Source organism: Myripristis murdjan, chromosome 9 (genome assembly GCF_902150065.1).
Source record: "Myripristis murdjan chromosome 9, fMyrMur1.1, whole genome shotgun sequence".
Taxonomy (NCBI): domain Eukaryota; kingdom Metazoa; phylum Chordata; class Actinopteri; order Holocentriformes; family Holocentridae; genus Myripristis; species Myripristis murdjan.
Genome location: NC_043988.1, coordinates 26,621,277 through 26,642,589, shown reverse-complemented (window position 1 = coordinate 26,642,589; position 21,313 = coordinate 26,621,277). Strand labels below are relative to the sequence as shown.

Below are 21,313 nucleotides of genomic sequence, written 5' to 3'. Positions count from 1 at the left end.
TTTACAATACCACACTGATGGCAAAAAAAATGCTATCCAATTGTATAATGTGAGTTTCTGTTTGGATAAGCCACAGTTTTATGTATTTAATTTAATAATCCTGATGAATCAGTTAATTGACAAACAACCCATTACTAACTGCTGAAACGCTTCTATTTAGAGCACATCCATTGCTCACTGTATATCGGCTGAGGTCTAAGAACTGATTCATTAGATGCAGATGAAGCCACGTGATGGTATACATACACCGCAGAGTGATAGCAGTCACTAAGAGAGAAGCATGATGTCTTACTACCATTTGAACCAACATGCTGATATTTTGGCAGATTGGCCTGTTGGTCATTTTACCCAGAAAGTGATGAGCACGCCACAGACACCAAAATCACCCGCTTGTCTGTCTTAAGCCTGGCCTTCGTGTGATCAAACATAGATTAATAAATTTCAATAAATGAAATGCCATTTAGTCAGTTGAGCAACAATGTTTTTATTGACTGTACTGCACACTAGACACCATGCTCACTTTGTATTGAAAAAAGCAAAGACTGCAGAGGATTAAAATGGTACATTATTTTTATATCGTATTTTATATCAATTTTACCGTTTCCCTAAACAAAACTGAAACACTTTGCCACATACGGTATCATTTAAGATTACTTACTGTTTAGCTTTACAGCTGCTTACTTTATATTATATCTCCTTACTTGTGAGATAATGCTAGCTGTGCATCTGGCCAAATGTACTGGAGACACATGGAGAATTTTGGTACCTGTGTTTCCATAGGTTAATTAAATCAAAAAGGTTAATTATTTCACTTAAGCATCTTAAGCACTTACGTCTCCCAAAAACATGCTGTATAATTTTAAGACCTTGGCAGAATTGTCAGTCTTTTGCATTGGCTGATGCACTTCAGGTGCATTTTTCTCTCCAATGTGGACGTAAAGCATTTTGCAATAAATCCCATCAGCTGTTGGTCGCATACGTAGATGTGACGGCGTACACTCTTACCACAGTGAGCGAATCTGAGAGAGAGAACGCAGCTCTCATGCAGGTGGAGCTGGTACTTGTCGGGTTTGGTGACATGCAGGACCTCCACGTTACTGTTCTCCATCCCCACCGCCAGCCACTCGCCCGTCGGACAGTAACCCAGCGAGAAGATCTGCAATGACACCCAAAAGCCTCATTTCTAACTGCAGCAATGTCTATTATTCATTGTTCAAATGTAACACTGTCTATGTAGTGTACTTGTGGTATTTTTGAGTATGAGGAGACTATGTGTGTGTGTATATATGTGTGTGTGTGGGAGGGTACTGATATTACCATATCTATGGGTGTGTTGGCAAATGTCCACTGAATGCTTTTCAAGACCATCATTAACATTTCAGTCCTTGCCATGCTAATCTGTCAAAACAGAAGGCTGCTTCAGTTTCTTAAATCTTGTTAAGTGTGAAACAGTCCTGCTAGCAAGGGGAGGGCTTTGATAAATAGTTATTCCCTCATGGAATCAGAATGGCCAATGATTTAATCAGATTTCGTGTTGATGAGGCCATGACCTTGATGAAACTATGAAAACTATTAAATCTGTAGCTGTTCCTGTGGTGTTGTCATTGTTATCGTTTTTGTCTGAGAGATGATATTGTACAGTATAGGCACACAGTCTCCTCAAAAAAAAAAAAAAAAAGGTCAAAAGAAACTATTAATGAGATAATGACATGAAAATAACACATTGAAGAAGTAAGAAATTCATCTCTCATTTGCCTTAAGCTGCCTGAAGTTATAACATCACCCTTCTGTGAGTTCACCAAACAGGAGCCTCTATGGAGCAAAGATGTTTTTCACTAATGCAATGACCCATGTGGATCTCACGCTGCTCTCTGTAGCTTCCCAGGATATTAAACATGACTTCGTTTAGTCTAAATTTTAAGAACCACGTCTGTGACACTCACTCATCAGCTCACAGCCCAAACAGAAACAGTCTCGTCCGCCCAATCAGAAAGGAATATCTGCCAATCATGGAAGTATGGTAACCATGGAGACTGCATTTTTGATGCAATGTATTTTGTATACCGTTCTGAAATAGCACTTACATGTGTAGGGGTTGAGGTTTCTTGTGTTACTAACAAACGCGGTCAATGGGAGATATGGGACCCTGGCGAAACAGCGGGAGAGGAGCGTGAAAATCATGAGTTTCCTGTGAACATCAGAGGGTTGGCGAGCACGCCGCTGTGTGTCTCTACCTGCCTGCCCTTTGCCTCTGTAACCTCTCTCTTATGCACATCCACCTCCTCCGCCTCATCTGTGCACTGAGGTTGCAAAACAGGCCTAAATTGCAGCAGCGGTCAATTATCGCCAGCCCTTCTCTTACCTCAGAGATAGTTTATAAATTTTCTCTGCCCACAGCACTCTTTGCATTCAAGTTATTTAAGCAGAGGCCAGAAGAATGAAGCCCAGAGCCTCGCTTTTGTTTAATGCTCTGAGCCAAGCTTTCACTTTATTGTGATGAATCAAAGGCTATGAGGCTCATCAAAGCAACTTCAAATAACTGAAGCTTGTCCTTTGATTCACTATTTACATCTATCAGTCCACTTTGCACGCAAATTAACAGATAAGAAGATAAAAACACTCTGACTGGAAAATGTTGAGGAAAAAAAAGGTGCAAAATGAAATGTTTTGATCATAACACTCCAACACACTCCAAGAAGAATTTATCTAATTCAAAAGTATTGCTGCATGTATATCATTTACACTGTATAGTGCAGACAGATATACACCACATATAGAGCAACATGTTTGTATGTTTGAGGTTGGCAGACTGGAGGTTCATAAATCTTTGGAATGATTTGCCAACAGAAACAAGACTGGCAAACTATATGTTCTTTTCATTTGTAGCAGAATATACATTTTAAGAGCTGCTGCAGTAGTAGTAAGGTAATGATTATAGAAAAAGTGAAAAACTTTGGTAAAACTAACTAACAGGTGACAAGGACCTCACAATATAACGTGTATCACTACACATGGGTCACACTACAGATTTTACCACATGCATTACAATAATCTACAGAACTGAAATGTATAAGCAGAGCTTAAAATACGGCTTACTGCGTAACACCTGGATAGATTAATAAAACATACAACAAATCAGGTGACAATCTGAGTGAAAATAAGTTAATTAAAAAATTCCCACTCCAATTTATCAAATCAGAATTAGTACAAGGAGAAATGTGTGTGTGTGTGTGTGTGTATATATATATATATATATATATATATATATATATATATAGGACAAGGGGCAACAGAATCAATGCAGTGTTGCAAAAAATATTACTGTAATATTAAGCTGCATCGGATTTTTCTCACAGTATTAATAGTTGTAAGGGTAAATACCGTAGAAATGGTGGTAGCAGCAGTAATAGAACTGCATGTAATAGTATGGCAGTGTGGTGTGTGTGTGTGTGTGTGTGTGTACCTGGGAGGTGAAGTCGTGCTGCTGGAGCTGCCGTCCCTCTCTCAGGTCCCAGGACCGGACGGTGTTATCCAGGCCTCCGGTCCACAGCTTGGTCCCGTCGTTGGATATATCTATGCAGCTGGCCCCGTCGGTGTGGCCCTGGAACTGCCTGTAGAAACACACACACGCGGCAAGCAGACACACACATGCCAATAGAGGTGTTTACCAAATCACAGAATGCCAAATCGATATGTGGATCCTTGTAGGGAGTGTTTTTCCCAAGCTGAGCTGGGAGAGAACAAACTTGTGAGGAAAACAAGCAAAGAGAACGTGCCTTCAAAATTTGAGATCCAGGCCGTCGGCTTGACTTCAGTAAATCAGTTTTTACATACAGATGTTCATTTTCCCAGCTGTTTCAACTGGTTTTGTGTTATTGATTTCAGCACTCCCTGTTTGGACCTGATGTGTGGTTCTCACAGTGAATCTTGGCTCTGTTGAGATTAATTGCAAGATCCAATGCAAACATGCTTATCCTTGTCTTTTGAAATCATAATTTAAACGGTAGATATTATGACAAATGCATCACAGAGGACTTGAAAACACAAAGGAGCAATTATTCAGAAAGACCAAGGAGTTTAAATCAGCAGTAATCAGTTAAACACAATGCACATCCAAGCTTATTTAGGTTTTATTTTCCAAATAAACTCCACATGAGCTAATCTCACTGGTTCACACACCTTCGACCAAAGAGGAGATGCTGCATGAAAACCTGCATAACTCTTTGGTCTTTATACATTGAAGAGAACCACTTGTTTAAAGGAATAGTTCACCCATTTCAAAAAAAAAAAAAAAAAAAAAAAAAAAAAAGATATTATTTGACTTCCCTCCAAGCAGGTGAGTGCTGGAAACATGAATGTGGTTGTAACTGTGTAAAAGCTGCACATGACGCCAGTAAAAAAAAAAAAAAAAAAAAAAAAAAAGCAGATCTTCTTTTTGAGTTGCACTAGCTAAAAAATAAAAATAATACAGAAGACTGACTTTTCCAGTCTCCCAGTCAAATTCTTCTAGAGTCTGAGGATATGAGTGAAATTTACATGGCTAGATAAAGTCAATATGTGGACAAAATATGTGTTGTTTCCACAATCACACACATGCATGCAGACACACACACACACACACACACACACACACACACACTCATCACACTCCCAGGTACATACCTAACCAGGGTCTGGTTGTGAAGGTCCCACACAGCAATGTTTCCATCGGAGCAGCAGGAGAAGCAGACCTTGGAGTCGGGGCTGATGGCCAAAGCGTAGCATGCAGGCGCTGATGAAGTTAGCTCCGCCTTAATCCGTGGAGTGGGCGTGGCCAAATCCCAGATAGACAAAGTACTCGCCTCTCCCCCCACAATGAGAGTCCGGCCATCCGGAAGTAGTCGACAAGAGCGGATGTAGTTATCTCTGTTCTGATGTGACAGACAGACAGACAGACACACACACACACACACACACACACACAGACACACACACACACATACAGGATTGCATTATTGTGGTGAAACAATTTATCAAATAAAATAAAAAATGTTACTGTTACCAGTAATCACAGGTTAGTAGTAGCAGATTAATTTTTAACTTAATTTGACTGGTATCTTAAATTCTGAAACAAATGTACCCTCAAAACCATTCACAATTTACCTATAACATTCCTGAACCGACCTACATCCACACTAGGAGTTGTGTGAATTTATGATTTTACAGAGATTAAATTCAATACGATATGACACGATTCAAATATGATTCACTATTTGGCAATTCAACTTAAGAATGACTTTTTGGAACAATTCAATTCAGTTTTGAGTTTTATAAACCATGATTCATGCTAATGATGTGATTTGATCTGTTTTCTACTGAAATGTGAAAAAAAACAGACAACAGAATTATTAAAAAACAATTACTGCAAATAGGTTATAATTCATAGTTTTCTGTTAGATCGGCACAATATTTTATTTAACAATCATGAATGACTTGATTCAAAGCACCACATAATGCAAGCAGCGAGTTGCATAATCTCCATGCCCCTTTTTACAATTTAATTATATTTATGGGATTGGCAGGGAACACAGAATATAGTGCATAGTGCATTTATTATTGGCTCAGATTGCCATCAGAGCGATGTGTGTGTGTGTGTGTGACTCACAAGGCAGTCCAGCTGGGACACAGGGGTCTTGTTGCCCGGGTGACTGATGTCCCACACCTTGACACAGCCCTTGCCGCCGGTGTAGACGTGACGTGTTGGGTTACTGATGGTGACAGCACACACCACCTCCCCGTGGCTGAGAGTATTGATCTGGCGTGCATGGCGCGGGATGCCAGGGCCTATCAATGCATCAGGGGGGAAAGGCACAGGCTGCATTTGTCCATCAGCACTCACGTGAAAGGAGTAGGCTCTGGAGGAAAGGGACAAAAGGGAGAAAATGGGGCAAGAGACGGCAGTGGGAAGGATAGAGATGGTAAACACAAAGACAGGAGAATGTAAAAATAAAGAAGGAATATGTTCATTTTTTTCCTTAGCATATTTGCACCAATTGAGAACTAGGAGAGGGATACGCACGGTTTACCGCCAGGAATGCCTGACAGGTTGGGAGGAAGGCCAGGGACACGTATGTGGTGATGAGGATCAAATCCCACCTGCAGAATGGGACGAGTGACACAATTTGCCAGTAATTTAACCTCACACAAACTCGCCCACATCTGCCTGCACATGCACACACAACCCCGGAGCTGTAAACATCCTGATGCGACTGATAACCGATGTGTGTAGGTGAGGTGTGTGCTGATTTAATATTTTCAGTTCCGTCACACTAGAAAGGCATTCCAAGAGTCAGTTTGGCGGCAAGTGACATGTCTGTATTAAAATTAACCATACAGTGTGCTGACCTTCAAAAATAAGAGATAAAGTAACACTGGCTTTTGCAGTTTGCACATATCGTGAGCTCCAATGTTTTCTTGACTGAATGCACCATAAACCACAAAGGTGCTGTCTAACCAAACAAAGGTTAAATGCCTACCAGCTCTGACTCCATCATGCATGAATCCAGATAAGCTTGGCTGGAAACCAATGATGGTTCCAAGTGCGAGTGATTTATTTTGTTCCTCCATTCAGAACTGTCTGTCAAACATGATGGCTACCAGCACTGTGTCCTGTACCCCCTGTGAACTGCGCAAATATATTTAAATGTAAAAGGGAGGCACAGCAATCATGTACCTCATTGTGTGTGGTATTTGCTTGTCCGTGGTGTTTGGGCTGCGGAGATTAGAAAACTGTCACAAGCAGTCTGTCTCTCTGTGGTTGCAATAAATTAATTCCAGTGGGTTTCTGACCAAAATCACATAATGACGGAGGAAATATTATTTTGAATCAGGAATACACAGTAATGAGGGGTTCATGTGATTTGAGAAGACTTCAATCAGTCATCACAAGTTGACTGAAAACAAAAATGATTAAAATGACCAAATAAATAGAAGAAGACTCAACACAGTTTGTGCATTTTGTCGGCAAGGTCCAAAATTAACATCTACCAAGCTCCAAGTGCTGATTAAATTATTTGGCTGATAAATCAATAAGGGTTACCACCATGCTGGTACTGGTGTTTTAACATCTGAATGCCTTGGTTATATACTGCCTTTGGTCTTAACCTTCTCTCAAGCTCCTCTCTGCTGACCACAGCACACTCTCTGACTGTCAGTCAAACTTTGACAAAATGTACATGTTTATTTATCAATTATTTTGGCCGGCAGAGGCTTCACACACATTTTTAGTAATGATTTTCAATGACTTTCCCATTACTTCTCTATAAATTTTTGCTCAATTTCCGTGACCAAAAGATACTGTTTTTAAGAGTTGTCATTGAAAAGGTGTTTTAACTAAATACGGGAATATGTGGAAATATATGTGGAAATCAGTCTGCAGTTCAAGTACTGTAATAACTCCAGAACACATGAGTAACAGACATTCACCGAGATATGTTTTTCTATTTTTAAATCCCAATCCAAGCTGAAAAACAAAAACATTAATACAAAAGATAAATACACACAAAACATAAATACACAACAGAAATCTTAACCAACCCCAACAGTGATTTCACCCTCACCCTCCTTTTTTTGCTTTTTAATTCATTAATCTTATTAATCTTGCCAGAGATGATTTAACCAGATTTCCATGACTTTTTCAAGACTTTTGTGAAATTATATTTTCCCATAGGTTTTCCAGGGCCTGGAAATCATAGTTTCACACTTGCTGACTTTTCCAAGTTTTCCATGACCGTATGAACCCGGACAGCATAAGTTAAAATGCACAGGTACGTTTATTAAATTTACCAGCCAGTTGCCTGACACTGACTGTTGGAGTGTATGGTGGATACTATACACTGTGTATGTGCAGGCTGTAAACTGTGTGTATGTGTATGTGTGTGTGTGTGTGTGTGTATGGGTACCACTTGTGTGCGTCCATAAGCTGCCACAGCAGCAGCAGCCACTGCGCTCATCTGTGGAGAAATGTTGTGGAGGCCGGTGTAGGCCGCTCCCGCTCCACTCAGCTCTCCATTCATACCAGGATGGGGCACCATGCCAAACGGACCTGGGTAGGAGCAGGGCACGGCCAACGGCGTACGCAGACCAGGGACTGGAAGACAAAATGCTGTCTGATGCAAGTGTGTCATGTCATATTTCTCCAAATATTGACTGCTTTTGACAGCCAGGGTTCATACCAGTGATCTAATTTGGGTCGACATACAATAAAGTAACAGGCAGACAGAAATTATGTTTTTGTTAAATCAGTTATCATCAAGGCCAAGTTCAGCAGTTGTCAGGGAATCGTGTTTCTTACAAATTTCACATTCTCTTTAAACGTAGTACACCTGCCCAATACTTGAAACTGATTTTTTACATTGAGTTTAAATGCTTATTGCAAGTGTCAGTATGGATATTGTTGATTTGTGTTGATCCATCTGCTGGTCAGTGTCTCTGATCAGTTTCCCTGCTCCCCAGCTTGTTGGTTGCGGAAGTCAAGTGTCTTCAATTGGCGTGTTTTGTTTTGCTTGTTAGGTCTCCACACACAAAATGTTCAGGTGCAAGTAGAGAGAGAATATTTCCTGACCCGTCACAGTGGAACATTTATTCATCCTGCTCCATTGAAGAGCTCTTTTAAACACGCTACATGTCCCTTTTGAATAAAAAAAATCATCACACTGACTACATTCAGTACCTCTGAATTACAGAGGATCCACAATGTAAAAGGGATTATCATTTTGTTCACTACTAATCTTCAAAAAAAAAAAAAAAAAAAAAAAAAAAATACCACAGCTGAAGCTGTCAATCATTTTATGAGTTTCTTTAGTGAAGTTTCTTTCTTCGGAACAAAATTGTACAATTTAAACTGACATTTTACAGATATTTAAAGGCTTACATGCTCACAAAGTGCATTGTCTCACCCCAAATGACCAGTATATTAATCGAATGCATCTGGTATTTCATGGATAGACACAGAGGATATTTTGAACTCTGTGAAACTGAAAAAAAAAAAACCAACAGTGACTGTGATGTGAGGCTCACCCAGGGACTCGACTCCTGGAGGTTTGCCGGGTGCAGGCCTCAGGCCCGGGGTGGAGGTGCTGCTGGGGGTGGGGGCATCAGAGCGCGGGGTGGGAGTGCTGGACTTGGACACAGGCGTACTGGACTTCTCATTCTGGACCAAAAAAAGCAGCCTTACTCACTACAGGACTGAATCTGTCTGGACAGAGGTCTAATCCTTCACATCAGACGGAGCAAATATCCCAGTGCAGCAGCAACGAATCCTGCCAGGAACTTCAAAGGTTTCAGGCAGAGGAGCCCCAAGTGACCTTTTCCTTATTTTACAGTGGAGCAAGAACAAAACTTTGGATCATTTCTTTTTTCAATCAAAGCTTAGAATTGGAACCATTCATACATTTACAGAGATTAAGAGAAGAAAACTGACACAGCTACCAAATTTAATGCAGGGTTCTCACTAGCCTTTGAAATTCCTGGGTATTTAAATTTTGTTTATCATCATAGATATATTAATTTACAATGAAACACAGCTGAACAAGCCAAAATGTCACTTTTGCTTCTTTTGCACCAAACCATCAGTCTCTTCTAAACCTTGTTACACTGATTACTTCTCATTTTGACGTTTTTCTGTATCTCTCACACTACAAAAAACCCCTAAGAAGGATGAAAAAAGAAGAGCAGGAGGCTATTATTATCCGTATGACTCACCATATTAATCTCTTTGGATTTGGATGAAGGTGTGCTACTGGAGGAGGCAATGGAGGAGGGACTCAGGGGCGGGTCTTTCTTTAACAGGCGACTCTTGTCCAATCCGTTCTCCCGAGGGGAGTGGGCAGGACTTCCTCTAGGAGAGACCGGGTCCTGCGGTGAGCGGAGGCGAAGATGAGAGAGTAAGACGGATGAATTTAGCTGATTATGGTGACACATTTCACTGCGAGCCCACAAACTGTCGTACCTCATTGGAGACATCCACGACCAAGTTGTCATCGCTCTTCTCTCCATCACTTTCCTGTGAAGGACATGAGAAATACACGCAGTTTGTAAAGACATGTGTTTGTCATTTAACTTCTATTCAAAGTATGTACGTCTCCATGTCCCTTGATAGTGATACAACATTTTCTGATGCTGTTGTGTACTACTTACTTTGTAACAACTCCTCACACTATTCCCTTCCTTTTGAATTATTCTCTTTTTCCGTTTAATTATGAAGAATGAAGCAAATAACTGGGAATTGGCTAAAGCCCTTAAGTACATCAATTCAAAGACTGAATGTAATGGCACAGAAAACCTCAGAAATAACCTCTAGAGATGAAGAAATGCAGAAGCAGAGTATAAAAAACATTGGCTTGCACGTTGGAAGTGGGTGAGATATGTGGCCATTCTTCTGTTTCGTGTCACTAGGTGTATAAAATATAAAGAAATAGTTACTGCAAGGACATGAAAATATATCGGGTACTCGTGGTATGTTTGCACTGAATCATAAACTTCTTGCAATAAAAGCATGAAAAAGAAGGGACAAGATAAGATGTCAGGGGCAAAGGGAGGGAGGGGGACGGAGCTGGTTTTATACATTTGTATAGCTATGCTGATAGCAAATATTTTCACAAAATTCAAATAAACAAATGTTTAAAAAAAAAAAAGAAAACAAAAGAAAAGAAAAGAAAAGAAAAACCACATCTGCAAAGTACTCTGCTCAAAATGGAAATACCACTATTGGATGTAAAGAAACTACAGTGAATAAATGAATTAATTTTATGTTCATGTCTTGTTTTACGGCCTATCCATTATCGGATCCTAAGACACCAAAATACAAATACTGCATGGAATTCGACCATTTTTCCATTACCAAATGTTGGACAATGGAGTTTATACCCTTACCACATTGTAGCTCATATAAATACACAGAAAGAGGGAAAAAAGAAATCAGTTAAATGTTCTGTTGTAAATTATGTTTTCTTTCTCTTTTTTTTTTTTGGACAATAGAGAGAGAGAGGACAGAAAGGGCAGAGAGAGGGAACGACATGCAGCAAAGAGCCTGAGCGGGACCTGAACCCAGCCATCACAGCCAAACGATCCCCAGCAGCACACGGCACATGATCTACGTAGCGAGCCACCGGGGCAAGCCAGATAAACCGTCACACACTTAGCCAAAACTTTCTCTAGATAGCTGGCAAATGCAACATAACACTTCATCAAATCAGATCTGGATTCTGACATTCTTTTCAAATAATTTCAAATGCAAGTCATGGTAAAATGGACAGCAGAACACAACAAGGAATTACATGCACATAATCAAGTGAGAGTAAAAATTTTGTTGATGATTTTTCATCCTTTTGTTTTATTCTGGCTACAAAGGAGTTGAAATTTGGGCGGTGAATAATCTTGCAGAGTAAACAGACCACATTCATTCCCTGGTCAAATCTGACCTTGGACCTTTGTCACATCTCCTGTCAATTCCCGAGCAAAGAACAGATAAAGAAAAAAAAAACGTGAAAAGATTTGTCTCATTCTTGAGCGCCCCTGGTGTCTCAGTGGGATAAGTTGCTTAACATACAGCAAACAGCAAACAGCAGGTTTGAATCAGAGACAGGCTCTCGAGTCGTACTTAAGTGACATCCGAGCAGACATCAGACTTAATTTGTCCCTTATGACTCCCAACTTGACTCAGACTCATAAATCAGAACTCCTGAACAGTGTTGGGGAGTAATGAGTTAGATATAATTAAATTACATAATAAATGTGACAGTAATCAGTTACAGTTACTGAGAAAAATGTAATTAAATTATAGTCACTAGTCAAAATTTATGTAGAGTTTAACATTCAGAATGTTGTTTTGCATCTTTTCGCCTTGAGGGAATGTCTTCTTCTAGCAGATTTCTGGACAACACAGGCAAGCAAAGCTGTTGAGACAAATTTGAGTGCAACACCATCAAGTGTCACATGGCTTACAAGGAACTGTCTCGACACTTAGTAGACTGTGAGTTGTTTATTTGTTTGTTTGTTTTGCTTTAGTTTTTTTTTTTCCCATTTATGCGCTCAAAAGTATATATTGTTCTTTAACACTGAGACACACCTATACACCTGAATATATGCCTCATGTAGGTTCTGTGGACTCTGGCTTAAAGACTTGAGACTTGACTTGGACCTGTTTTTGGTGACTTATGACTGGTTTGAATCCCAATAATCTGCCCTGCTGAGTGTCTTTAAGCAAGACACTGAGTCCCGACCAGCTCCAGAGGTGTTGTTGTGCAGCTGACCCCGACCTCTGACCTCCAAGGAGGGAGGGGCAAACAAAAAAGTGCATTTCCCGACAGGTATCAGGTATTTCGGTACTTTTTTTTAATATATTCCTGTATGTCTCCTGTATTTCCTGGCTCTCTCAACTGTACAAAATGTAATCAAGCAGACCTGCTTTAGAGGGCATTTTAAAAAGTCTACTTCTATTTAATGTAGTTAGAAAACAGTAACTGCGTAGTCACTCACATAGCGCGTAGAGGCCAGCTCCTTGTCGTCCGTCTTCTGTTTCTTGCTGTCGGACGAGAAATCGCTTGAGCTCCGGTGTTTCTCTCCGGCACGGAAACTGGCCGAGGGCGACACGGATGAGCTCTGGAAGAAATAAGGACACAATTCTGAACGGGCGTTGAAGAAACCACATTTTCAGAATTTTCATTTCAATACGCATTCATATGCAGATTCTATGCTGGCGATGGAAAAGTTTGCATAATGGTAGCAATTGAGGCCATCACTCCCGTTTCATATTTAACAAAATTTGCCTGGTGGGTAGCATTATAATTTTGGGGTTATTACTAAAAATTTTAAGTAGTAACCATTGTTCTCTGCATGAACCAATTTAAATACCCAGATAAATATTCCATCTACCCAGGATTATAAACTGACCCACAGCTCCATGTAAAGGTTAGCTAGTCTGGGCAAATTAGACTAGAATCGGTCTGTAAATGTTCTTGTGCTGGAAAAGTCACTTCACTCAAAAAACGGTTGCATTTACAGTAAGTTTAATCTCAATCAATCCCACTGTAGCACATCTCCTTGTGTTTGAGGCAAGTTTGACCAGTAAAAGGCGACATACATGCCAAAAATAGATATTGCAAAATCTCATCAACCAACAGAAATGCGTTACAAGTCTTTTTGGGTTAAATATTAGTTAGTATTAAGTCTGATGGAGGCAGGCATATGTGGGTCTATCCTACAATAACCCACTTATACATTATACATTACAACTTGAATGAGATCTGCTCACCACAAATGTTGTACATGTCAGGACTTCTATTTTAAATCAAAAGTTGATGCAAATCCAACTAAATCTGGCCAAATCTGACATTCAAGTGCAAAGCCAGTCAGAAACGCAAACATGAAGATGGATGCATAGAGAAAGTAATTATGAACCACTCCATGGGTGGATTTCCACACCACTTTAGCGGATCATTTTACTGTCAAAACCTCTCCTTTTAATGTACAGTACCCATGCAATGCAAGATCCATGACAGCGTGACCTTTACGACTACATCATGACTTTTTTTTTTTTTTGTGGTGGAAGAGGAAGAGGCTTCGTCCAGTGATGTCTCTCTTTTCTTTTTCAAATGTGGCATCCTTTTAAACAGCATCATTTAAGCATTAATCCTCTTTGAGAGGCAAAGATCAAAATAAGGTCAACTAAACATTTCTCATTTCCTCTCGTTTCCTCTGTGTCTCCCTCTCTGCCTGTCTCATTGGAAAGCGCTCCTTAACCGGCAGACAACGGACAGACAGAGAGGAGGAAAATAAAGCAGGACCTTTAACTCGACCTTTCCACTAACTCACGCTTGTAACCTTTCCGTTGCCCTTTGCCGTGCTGCAAGTGTTGATGACAAAGAATCTGTGGGGGGGGGGGGGGGGGGGGGGTTTCGTGTGCGTGTGTGTGTGCATGTGTGTGTGTGTGTGTGTGTGTGTGTGTGTGTGTGTGAGCGTGTGGGTGTATGTGCGGCACTTCAACCTGTTTACATTTCAGTACTCCGCATGTGCAAACAATGTCGAGATGTCAGTGTGTGTACAGGTGTGTGCACTTGTCTCTGTATGAATGAGACGGAGCAGGTAGAGGTTGATCCCTCTCTCAGTCCCGGACACACACACACACACACACACACATACACACACACCACCTTCTCCTTCTCTGTTTCTCTCTCTCTCCCCTTCTCTCCAGACTAATTAGATTAATTTGCCTGCAAATTAGCGCTTTCAAAAAAACATCAAGGCAAATTAATTTTGCAGAGACAAATGAAGGCAATGCCTGCAATAGAAGCATTGCACCTGTGTGTGTGTGTGTGTGTGTGTGTGTGTGATACAATAATACACTGTAATTAGATTTTTCTCTGTTTCAGAATTAGTTCTTCAAATCCTGATTGTGACACATGTAGCCCTCTTGTTTTACAGAAGTTTAATTTTATTCATTTAATTTTCTTTGCAAGGATCCTGGTTCTTGTAAAAGTCCCTTGTGTGTCCCTCTAGTAATCACAGGTATGGACGCCTGGCTAAACTAATAATGGCAAGCATCATAAAAAGCCACGGGTACAAATAATTCCTCCGGTTACTGTGTTCAGTAGCTTTTTTTGCATACTTGTAGTTTTTGCTGATCTTTTAAAATTCATTACTCATTCATTCATTATTAATTTTTCTTCTACTTGAGTGTACTTTTGCTTGGGTAGTGTATGCAGCTACAGTGAAATCACATCCATTACAGTGCACAATTTTTAGGCCAATTTTTGAATGAGCTTTTTTTTTTTTTAATGTCTATTCAAATAGATTTTTACATCAGTATCTTTGCTTTCACCTAAGTCACATTTCAGTGAAGTAACAGTACTTTTACTCACTACATCTGGGATTTTTGCCCCTCGGTGTTAAAGTACATGTAATAAATGTGATAGCGTGATGATTTTATATTGATAACCGAGTAGATACCACTTACATGTTTACCGGAATCAGTTAAATCTGGAAGAACTAGACAGGACCATAAACTAGACCAGTGGTTCAAAATTTTTGGCTCCAAGGCACACTGTTTTTTTTTTTTTTTTTTTTTTTTTTTTTTTTAACGATACATATTCCAAGCATGGCTATAGCCAGCTGTAAGGACACTGATGTCTGGACCTCGGTTATTGATTGTAGTGGAAGTTACCATTCCCTGCAGATATAAAACAATATAGGAAGTATCTAATATTGTTGCTATTTTTTATTGAGTAAGAAGAAAAGGGAAAGGGTTTGGGGGAATGTGATGGTCTTGAGGCTGGTGGGTTGGAAATGGGTATAAGTGTAAGGGTGTGTGTGTGTGTGTGTGCGCGTGTGTGCGAGCACAGGTGTTGGTGTACTCAGGCTCTCCTCTTGAAGAAACGGAGGAATTTGTTGCAGTCCTTGTTATTGTTGGATTTCTTTTTTTCCTCCTCTGCCTTCTTCTCCTCTCTGGGTCAGGACTCGGGCTCCGCAGTCGTCTCATTATCCTCCAGGTCTTGGACTTTTTTAGCCACTTTCTGACTTTTCTCCCTCTCCAATTCAGCGATCCTAGCCGACATGTTGGCCCTGCTCTTGCCCCACTCTTGCTCCTTCTCCTTCAGGACCTGCTCAGTCTCTTCTTTGGCCTTGAAAACGCAGGTCCTCCCCTCCTGGAACTGGACAGGCTGGCTCTCCAGCTGTTATTTGGCCTCAGTCGGGCAGCACCAGTTTGCTCCTGCTGAGCCTACACGTCGGCCAGCAGCATGTCCTGCACCTTCTGGCTCTCATTTCTCTCCTTTAGGAGGGTGTCCAGCTGCTTCACTGTTAGGACTGTGTTCATCACAGAGCTCCATCTGCATGAGCTCCAGCTTCAGGCCCAGGATGATTTCCTCAGAAATGTCTGTAGCCGTGTTCAGAGCCTTCGCCGTCAGCTCTTTCATCTCTTGAAGGGCTTCTCTATCTTTCTCAATAGCCTTCATCTTGATGGCTTGCTGGTCTACAACAGGCCTATTCAACTAGCAGCCTGCGGGCCAGATACAGCCCTTTTGAGTTTTTATATGGCCTGCCAGAGACAGTGAGTAAATCAGAATGGCATCTGTGAAAGCCTATGATACATAAATTAACGTTGGCTACAGGCCTACTTAGGCTACTAAGTAGTGTTTTACTATATTTATCTTGTTTTCCATCTTTATGGATGTGGACCAAACAAGATGGGCCCTGTTTTCATGCGTGTGCAAAGACCATTTCAAGAAGCGCCTCTACAGTCCACAATGGTGTGACCGTTCATTTAACAGAATGGCCGTCACTGTTTTGTTTGATTTGGTTAAAAAAAAAAAAAAAAAAAAAAAAAAAAAACGTCACAGGCAGTGCTCCCTCCACATCAGGGACAATGACGCAGTGCACAGCAGAACTGGGCAGCCCCAAATAGCTTCAAATCTTGAGTATACTGACATACTCAACCCAAAACAAAACAAAACAAAAAATTATACCCCAAAAATAATCTGATTAATTCATTTGTCGGGTCGATTTAGTAACAGTTAATTTTTTACAGTATGATTAACAGTAGTGATCAAAAGTGGTAAAGTGGCAAAGTGTTACAGTGATGTCAATAGCTGCAAGTACGTTCACCTTAATACTCCATTCACCATCAATATAATGTAAAGTTACCGTAATGTAGGAAACTGTGTTGAGTGACGTCCAACAACCGGTTGTCAGTGCCACATACGGAGTGGATGACAGTTCATGTTTGATGACTGACACGCAGTCGTGGTATAATTTTTCCACTCGAGCTTCCATAAATACGTGAAAGTACATACATAATATATATACTTCGAAAACGTAAAATGCACTTATAAAATGTCAGGGGGAACAGTGCCTATAAAATGATTTTCAATTTTTCTGCTTGACAAGTACTTGTTTACTCGACTACATGTTCATTTCCTTTTATTTTTTACATTACTTTTGCATTACTTTGCCTGTCATTGTTTGTGTAGACTAAACCGGTGCATGAATTGCTCCTCCTTGGTGCCAGTACTTTAGCAGTTCCTATAATTCCTATAATCTAATCTTGTGAATCCTGAGTGAAAGTGGGTTTTTCTTTTGCTTTGGTATGTGTGTCATGTTATTGAACGGCAGTTGCAGTGTCTCTCCGATTGTATCATTTAACAAAGTGATCACTTTCTTGGCTGGAGTCACATTTTGCCTCTTCACACTTATTTGTGTGCATATCTTGAGTAGACAGAGTAGTGGGACCATGTTCCCTAGGGTGCGATTCCCTAGGTGGCGTTGACAGCTGTTAAAGTATCTCACCCCTGGTAAGCCATGCCACATTTTTATATATCAGATCTCCTTCTTTATACTTTCCACCTCCCCTCCTCCTTTCACAGCCCCCCTGCTTCCTTTCCTTCCTCCGACCCAGGCAGTTGCTCCTCTTCCCCCCATCGGCGGTTAACGGCCATTACCTCAGTTACTGATAACCGATCAGATTATCTTCAAACATCCTCAGAGACAAGGGAGGGAAAAGGCCAGAAATGTCTTTGATGATCTTTGAAAACCCTGCGCTTTATGCCATTTCTTCCCCTCTGTCCCTCTCTCTGACATACACAAAAGACGACCTTGCGCGCACCAAAAATCTTGTTAGCTAGTCTAATCCATTCTCGGCTCCCCGTGTTAGGTCCAATTTGTTTCTTATTCTTCAGCCAACACAGCATGGGAAGCCAAAGTAAACTCCGGTCTGCACGCTGTACACACACTTTTTAAAAGAGTATCCCAACATTAGTGGGAGAAGACAGGCTGCAGGCTGTATAAGACAGGCTGCAGGCTGTAAATCATTAACTAGTGCATAAAAGCAAGACAAAAAACACAAGAAGCACCCGGCCGACAGCCCCAGCAGAGAAAACACTAACAGCAATGCTACACTGTTTATTTTCAACAGGTGAAGGACCATTTTAAACTTTCAACTTTACAGGGATTCGCTTTTTGGTTTTTCTGGGTTTTTTTTTTTTTAAGCCTTATTTTTTTGCATATAGTGACAGTAGAGACAGACAGGAAAGGCAGGAAGAGGAAGGGATGCAACAAAGAGCCCTGAATTGAACCTGTGCCACTGCGATAACAAAGAGCCGCCCCTTAAATTAGATTATGTTTGACTGGTGAAGTTGAAAGTTATTGCATTTTCACAAATCCGTCTTTTTTACAAACTGTTTTCTCATCCTAACATACTAAAATCCACCTAAAACACAACTTAAACCACCTCCTATCAGGCAGGTCTGTGGCACTACAGCTGCCCCCCTCCTCTCAAAATAACATCTGTTTTTATTTGTCACAAAGGATGTTTCTAGATTCGTACCAGGGATAGCTATTGAGCTTAAACTTTTTTTTTTTTTTTTTTTTTTTTTTTGGGCGCACTGGAAGGTAGCATCAATACTACACAGCTGTTTAAAAAAGAGAAAAAGCTAAAATCAAAGGCATCACTAACAGAACAATTAGCTCCATGTGATAAGTGCACTCAGTTCCGACAACAATATCACCGACGAGGAGCCACAGTCCTTGAACGCAACACGAGTGCACAACCGCCTGCCTCCTGGTCTCGGCAACAATACGTCCGCAGGCATGAGCGCACGTGCACATGCCGACACCCACATATCTCTGTCCGAGCGCGAGGCGCCAACACCAAGGACATTAAGGCACAGATGTTCATGCGATGCACACACATTGCACCCTGTGGACTGTTGCCAAGGTAACTGTAGACCACTGACAAGGGGCTTATTGGTTTCATGAAGAGTGACTGCTGGCCGCCATGTCAAAGAGCAGGTGTGTGTGTGTGGTGTGTGTGTGTGTGTGTATGTGTATGAATGTGTATGTGTGTGTGTGTGTGTGTGTGTTCTTAATGAAAGGCATTCATCATTTTGGTCTCTATCCCTACAACTTCTGACTACCACGCACGTACTGAAACACACACACACACACACACACACACACACTCCTAATCGCTCCCATCATGGTGCCTTCAGCTGTAAGAGTGTGTGTGGAGGAGGATATGACTACATGGGGGGCAAGAGATAACATATTAAACATTCCTCCTGTCTCCACCTACTCCAAAGCACCGGAGAACACAGCCTGCAAAACTGGCTGTGTGTGTGTGTGTGTGTGTGTGTGTGTGCGGATGATAGGTTCACCAGTGGAGCTCAGACTGCGGGAATAAAGGAATGCTAATCTGCTCATTGAGTATTCAACAAACCAAATGTTTGCCTTGGGAAAAAAGCTCCGCTTAAGGGACTAATTACTACAAGCAGTGGATGTAACGTTTCTGTGTCGCACTGCCTCTCTCTCTCTCTCTCTCTCTCTCTCTCTCTCTCTCTCTCTCTCTCTCTCTCTCTCTCTCTCTCTCCCTCTCTCTCTCCCTCTCTCTCCTCCAGTAACCAGCCTTGTTTAGCAGCTTATTTGTTTGCACATTTTAGGGTTTCCATTTCCACAGTTCACAGATTTTCAGATTTCTTTTTTTTTTTAAGAGAAAGGTGTGGATTATGCATATGCCTTGTGGATTACAAGATATTGATGACCTATGGGATTAAAAATCAAACTCATTACTTATTAGCTATATTAAGGCTGTTATTCACATATTATCAACCTTTTAAATCATGTAATTACCTGTATTTTAACAAATACTGAACATCAAGTAAGAACTGTTTTTTATCAAAGTGGATATATAATGCTTTGAATGTCTCAGCAAATGGTTCAAAACCCATTATGCTTTATTCACTTTAACTGTATTGCAAAACACAGAATTTTCAAAGTCACTGCACTGTTCATTTGACCTTTCTAAATTGTACTATTCTTTTAACCTGTGATCTGTTCTGAGGTTAGAGGCCCATTCTATGAAAAAAATAAAAGCCTTTTATAGTACCATATATTGACATCACAATCATGTGCATTAAGTTGTAATGAAACACATAAATTGTAAAAACAAAAAAAAAAAAAAAAGAAAAAAAGAAAAAAAAAGAAGAAAAAGAAAAAAGAAAAAACATACATCGATATGACAACAAAAAGCAAATGTAACAATTTAACTACAGACATTACCACACCATTTTGGGACTCTCACAACTGTATGACTCTCGTCTCTCTATCTAATCTGGATTTGGTTTTGATTTGTGTTGATCTGCTTTGTATCACAAAGCAGATCAAATATCACAATTCTTTTTTTATTTTCTGATTTTTCAAATCTTTTTTTATTACTGAATCAATTTAAAGCAGATATTAGTATCATATGAAACTACACGACTTAAACAATCCAGCAGTACCAATTATTTACCAAATATCATGCCAACAAGGGAGCTAAATTAGTTAGCAAAGTTAGGCTAAACTTTGGCGAGGGGAAACCTGGCATGGCCATTTTAAAAGGGGTCCCTTGACTTCTGACCTCCAGATCTCTGAATGTAAATGAGTTCTCTGGACACCCACAGGTCTTCCCTTTGCTGACATGCCCACCTTATGCTAATCAGATGCAGGTTTTTGCATGCAGTACAGATGTATAATTGTCGCCTGTTGTAAAACGGTGTATTTCTGCATTCTGGGGCCTAAACAGTCTTGGAGTTGCATAAATTGGATTTGACTGGAAAGCTGAGAATCTTGTGGATTCAGTAAGCTCAACTTTATTCATCTATGATGATGTTAAGCAACATCACAGCCATTTCATTGTAGTGTGACCATTTTTGAAACTTGATGTCACTGTATAAAATGACCTATTGTGGCCTCTAGGATAATCACAGCCTCATGCTCACCAACCATCCAATCTCTGAAAAATGCAATTCTTACAGAAATCTCCAAATGTCAAAAATGTTTGATACCAAATCACAGCATGATTTTTTTGTGTTGTTTTTTTACCACAAAATATTGTATCAACACTTGTAGAATCAGAATAATTAAGAATAGCAACACATATCATCTGGTCTCCCACGTATTGTGGTAGTATCCAATCGGGAGATATATATCATCCCAGCCCTACAATCTATTAGCGCTAAAGGAAGAGAGAAATGAATGACTTACCTTCACTGAGTCTCTGTCTGATGAGTCAGAGCAGAAGAGACAAAGAGGAAAAATAGGTTGGAGTCAGACAGAGAAAAAGATTTTACGTGACTTAAAGCATTTCATGTTTGAATGACAAGCACAAGAAAACAAGTGCAAACACATCCTTAAAAAGATACACACTAACAAATCTCATTCCCACACAGTGAAAGACTCATTCTGTACACACACACACACACACACACACACACACACACACACACACACACACACACACACACAC

The 21,313-nt window shown here is 40.4% G+C and overlaps 1 protein-coding gene across 3 annotated transcripts in view; it reads right to left on the bottom strand.

The window, feature by feature from the left end:
* LOC115364812 (transducin-like enhancer protein 4) overlaps positions 1–21,313 on the bottom strand; it is a 62,898-nt gene that overhangs the window by 19,759 nt on the left and 21,826 nt on the right. For all 3 annotated transcript variants that reach the window (XR_003928714.1, XM_030059420.1, XM_030059421.1), the window contains exons 8-18: positions 21,052–21,068; positions 12,517–12,639; positions 9,989–10,042; positions 9,742–9,894; positions 9,058–9,190; positions 7,941–8,128; positions 6,059–6,135; positions 5,645–5,894; positions 4,663–4,910; positions 3,464–3,611; positions 1,006–1,156 (exon numbers count right to left, since the gene is read on the bottom strand). Coding sequence is in view for 2 of the 3 variants with exons in the window: in XM_030059420.1 (XP_029915280.1) it covers positions 1,006–1,156; positions 3,464–3,611; positions 4,663–4,910; positions 5,645–5,894; positions 6,059–6,135; positions 7,941–8,128; positions 9,058–9,190; positions 9,742–9,894; positions 9,989–10,042; positions 12,517–12,639; positions 21,052–21,068 (1,542 nt within the window). In the remaining variant the exon portion in view is untranslated. The remainder of the gene's footprint in view (positions 1–1,005; positions 1,157–3,463; positions 3,612–4,662; positions 4,911–5,644; positions 5,895–6,058; positions 6,136–7,940; positions 8,129–9,057; positions 9,191–9,741; positions 9,895–9,988; positions 10,043–12,516; positions 12,640–21,051; positions 21,069–21,313) is intronic.